The following is a 3415-nucleotide window of genomic DNA, read 5'->3' on the forward strand; positions in this document are numbered from 1 at the left end:
TGGGGGCTGGGTGGGACTTCCTCGAGCATGAAATTGTCGTCTATAAACTCCAAAAACTTGAATATATATCATATGGGCAGGAAACATCGAGCCAGGTCAAACATTTTACTCATGTTAACTACCTGTTTGGCTTAAATATTTATCAGCGCATTTGGATAATTGCAAAAACAGATATGGATAATTGCAGGATGTCTTGTCTGACCTAGGAGGCCATACAATTGCCTGTTTAGTGTTCCGAATGTTAACCTAATAGAATGGCCTAGCAAAGCAGCATTGGAATAGAAACAGTCAAATCAAAACCTTCAGAATTCGTCGCGGACAAGGATGTAAAGGCAAATTCTGGTTGAAGAAAGACACCATTGAAGAGTGATGACAAGACATCAAAAGTCTTTTAACAATACGTCAGAATTTATTCGCATCCTTTTCCAAGGTAAACAGGAAGGAGTGATAATTTCTCTTCTGCTTGCGAAATACTGTACATTATTTCTCGGTTGTGGCAGTCGTGCTTACGAAAGGTAAGACAACTAGTATCAGGAACTAAAACTGCATATCATGGACGGAATAGAAGAAAGTACCACACAAAGACCGGAACATAACATGCAGAAGTACTAGTTAAGAATCTTGATGTCAATTATATTTGAAATCAACAACGTTGATTTGTCTTGGAACTAGGAACAGTACTCCTTTAATATAAAGTGGTCGATAGAACGACCGCTTCTACAAGCTACATACTGGAGGATAGTAGAGGTTAACAAAACTGTGCAGAAGCCATTAGGAATGTGGCAGCAAAAAGCCAAATTACTTGGAAGCTTCATAACTCTTCGCAGACCAAGACATCATGTAAAAGCAGCAACACGTAGATGGTTAGATGCAGCAGTATCACTTTCCTCACCTTCTACACCTGAAAAGTGAGATGTGTTTCCAGTGGAGCATTTCCTGCAAAAATCAAACAAGAACATCACATTACACCATTGAAAGAAGGAATGATTATGCACTCAAAAGATTTTAAAACACGTTTGGCCAGATTAAAGCGTATTTGATGTGAAACGGAAGAAAATACTGAACCTTTGAGAAAGCAGCTTCTCTTCAGATAAAGCCTTTTCAAGCCTCTCCTCGAATGACATCGCGTGCCAACTAACCTTCTGATCCTGATCATGTAATGCATTATTCCTAGGTAAGCCACTTCTACATAATTAAGTAACAGAAACTAAGAGAATGAGAAATAGACTTTACTTCTTTGTACTTATTTGTTGAGTTGGGAATGCCATTTCCATCCCACCATTTAGGAGTAAAATTATCTGGCTCTTCGGATTTCCAGTGAGCCGCGACCATTCCAATGATAGGCCTATCCTCATCAGAACTCTTAGCAGAATTAAATGTATCACTTGTATAGCTTTCATCTCTGATCGCCTTACTGGAACTTGGAGGCTTCAACCACTGGGACAAGCTTGGGAATTCGACATCTGAACCACTATTTGTTGTAATCACCTTATTTCTTCTGGCATGAACTGTTACATCAGTGGCCTGGCATTTCTCCACAAAAGATGTGCTATCACTTGTCTTGTTATAAGATGATACAGAACCCTCAGAGTTCTGGAACACGGAACATTCATCAGATATTGAAGTTTCAACCAAATCCGGACTGTCATTCTTTGCACCCTTGAGATCCTCATCACATATATCAGGCTGGCAGGGATCTTCTCTGTACACTCCACAATGTCCGAGATCCTGAGAGGAATTCAGACCTTCGTGCAAATCATGCGAACAAGACCTAGTACAGTTCTCGTCTGTTAACTCTTCCAAGTCAGGTACCTGAGTGTTAACTGGAGTATGTATCCCACCATTCACTTTCAAAGGAGTTGAAAAGGGTGAAGACTTGGATCCATCGAGATAGATATCATCATTACTGGTGACAGAGCATGACTCCAAGGTGGTTAACTTGATCCTGCAGTCGAGCACAGGCTCATTATTCACACCGTCAGAGTCTATGCTCTTGCTCACAGGTTCAGTATCATGCTGGTTTGATGCATCGCAACCATTCCTAGAAGAGCTGTCATCAAGAAGTAAAAACATCGACATTATTTAATCTATCGACTTATTAAAGTGAAGAGAAAATCCCAGACTCTTCAGAAACAGTGAACAGACTAAAGGCATTGGTATTTCAGCAGATAGCATGAGGTCTGCATACCTTGTAGCATCTGGCGGATAGGAGCTTTGATGAGACGCTGAAGGAGTTTGGCATTCATCAGCCTTCAGTACTTCCATGGAATTCATGTTTTCAGACAAGGCAGTTCGCAGCACTGAATGTGTTTCATACTGCAGAGCTGAATCCGTGCTTTCAGGCCCTTTAAGGATTTCATTTGGAGTTTCCGACAGTGCACCGCCATTTTTGAGGATAGTGGCCTGTTAATATCAGTGAAAGTCAGTCTGTTGCTGAGAACATACATGCGGGTAATCAACATGTTGAATTCACTGCTATAAATCCACTGCCACCTGAGTGAGTTATGTATGAGTAGCAAATTCTCATCCTCACTGAGTGACCCATGTGTAAGATTAGCAGTTAGCTACAAAGAGCAATGTAGATTCAAGAGAAGAAAAGCCACCGATCGATTGTCATTATAAACGCAACTACAGAAGCTATAATGGCTTGATCCATTGAACTCCTATATCAGTGCAAACAAAGAAATGAGCAACAGCCAGCTCACAAGTGCAGTGCTGCATTTTTGTGCAGTTAGTGTCAGTGCGAATGCCGATAGCGCTAACGCCAGAAGCATCATGCATATAAAGACATAATCCCTCTTTGTGTACTGAAAATGCTGAAACTGATGCACATGCGTCACTAGCCAGACAAAATTCAGGTCTCAAGTGGCAAGATACAGCTCAGAATAGATTAGCAAGGAAGCAGATCTGAACCGGGCCAGATTCAGAGAAGCGATCGCCATACCTCCTCGTGCACGAGCTCCGGATCCACCCTGTTGCTCCCGGCGTCCCGGTCCGACCCCGAGCTCGTGGCCTGCGATCCCTCATCTTCACCAACAATACAAAAATCGAACACCAAAGAAGCGCACGACAGCGTCAGAACCGAGCAGAGGATTGAACGGCTCGAGAAGGAGAAACGCAAAAACGGAAGGGGAAAAAAATGCAGACCTTCGCGCAGGAACACTGCGGACAGCGCGTTCCTGGACGGCGGCGCCCTCCTCTCGCCAACCTGATCGGCACGGACCGAAAATAAAAAAAAACGAACAAAATTAACCAATCGCGGCCGAAATTTCCACGCCCCAGCTAGCTGATCCGCGTCCGGGAGGGGGCACACACGGGTTCCGCGCGGGGCACGACGGGAGAGGGGGAAACAAACCTTGGTGTTGGGGACGACGGAGGAGGAGATGAGCTGGGCGCGGGCGCGGCCGGCGCGCGG

At 44.0% G+C, this 3415-nt stretch overlaps 1 protein-coding gene across 1 annotated transcript; it reads right to left on the minus strand.

Moving 5' to 3' along the window:
• Window positions 1-606: 606 nt before the first annotated feature.
• LOC125531166 (protein JASON-like) lies at window positions 607-3415 on the minus strand (the record flags this gene model as incomplete). The annotated part of the gene is given in 7 exon segments (XM_048695581.1): window positions 607-936; window positions 1066-1148; window positions 1234-2050; window positions 2189-2403; window positions 2945-3027; window positions 3148-3208; window positions 3356-3415. Coding segments are annotated over 7 exon segments (1419 nt in total), but the record flags the coding sequence as incomplete, so codon positions are not given.

The sequence above is a fragment of the Triticum urartu genome, unplaced genomic scaffold (assembly GCF_003073215.2).
Source record: "Triticum urartu cultivar G1812 unplaced genomic scaffold, Tu2.1 TuUngrouped_contig_6853, whole genome shotgun sequence".
Lineage (NCBI taxonomy): Eukaryota > Viridiplantae > Streptophyta > Magnoliopsida > Poales > Poaceae > Triticum > Triticum urartu.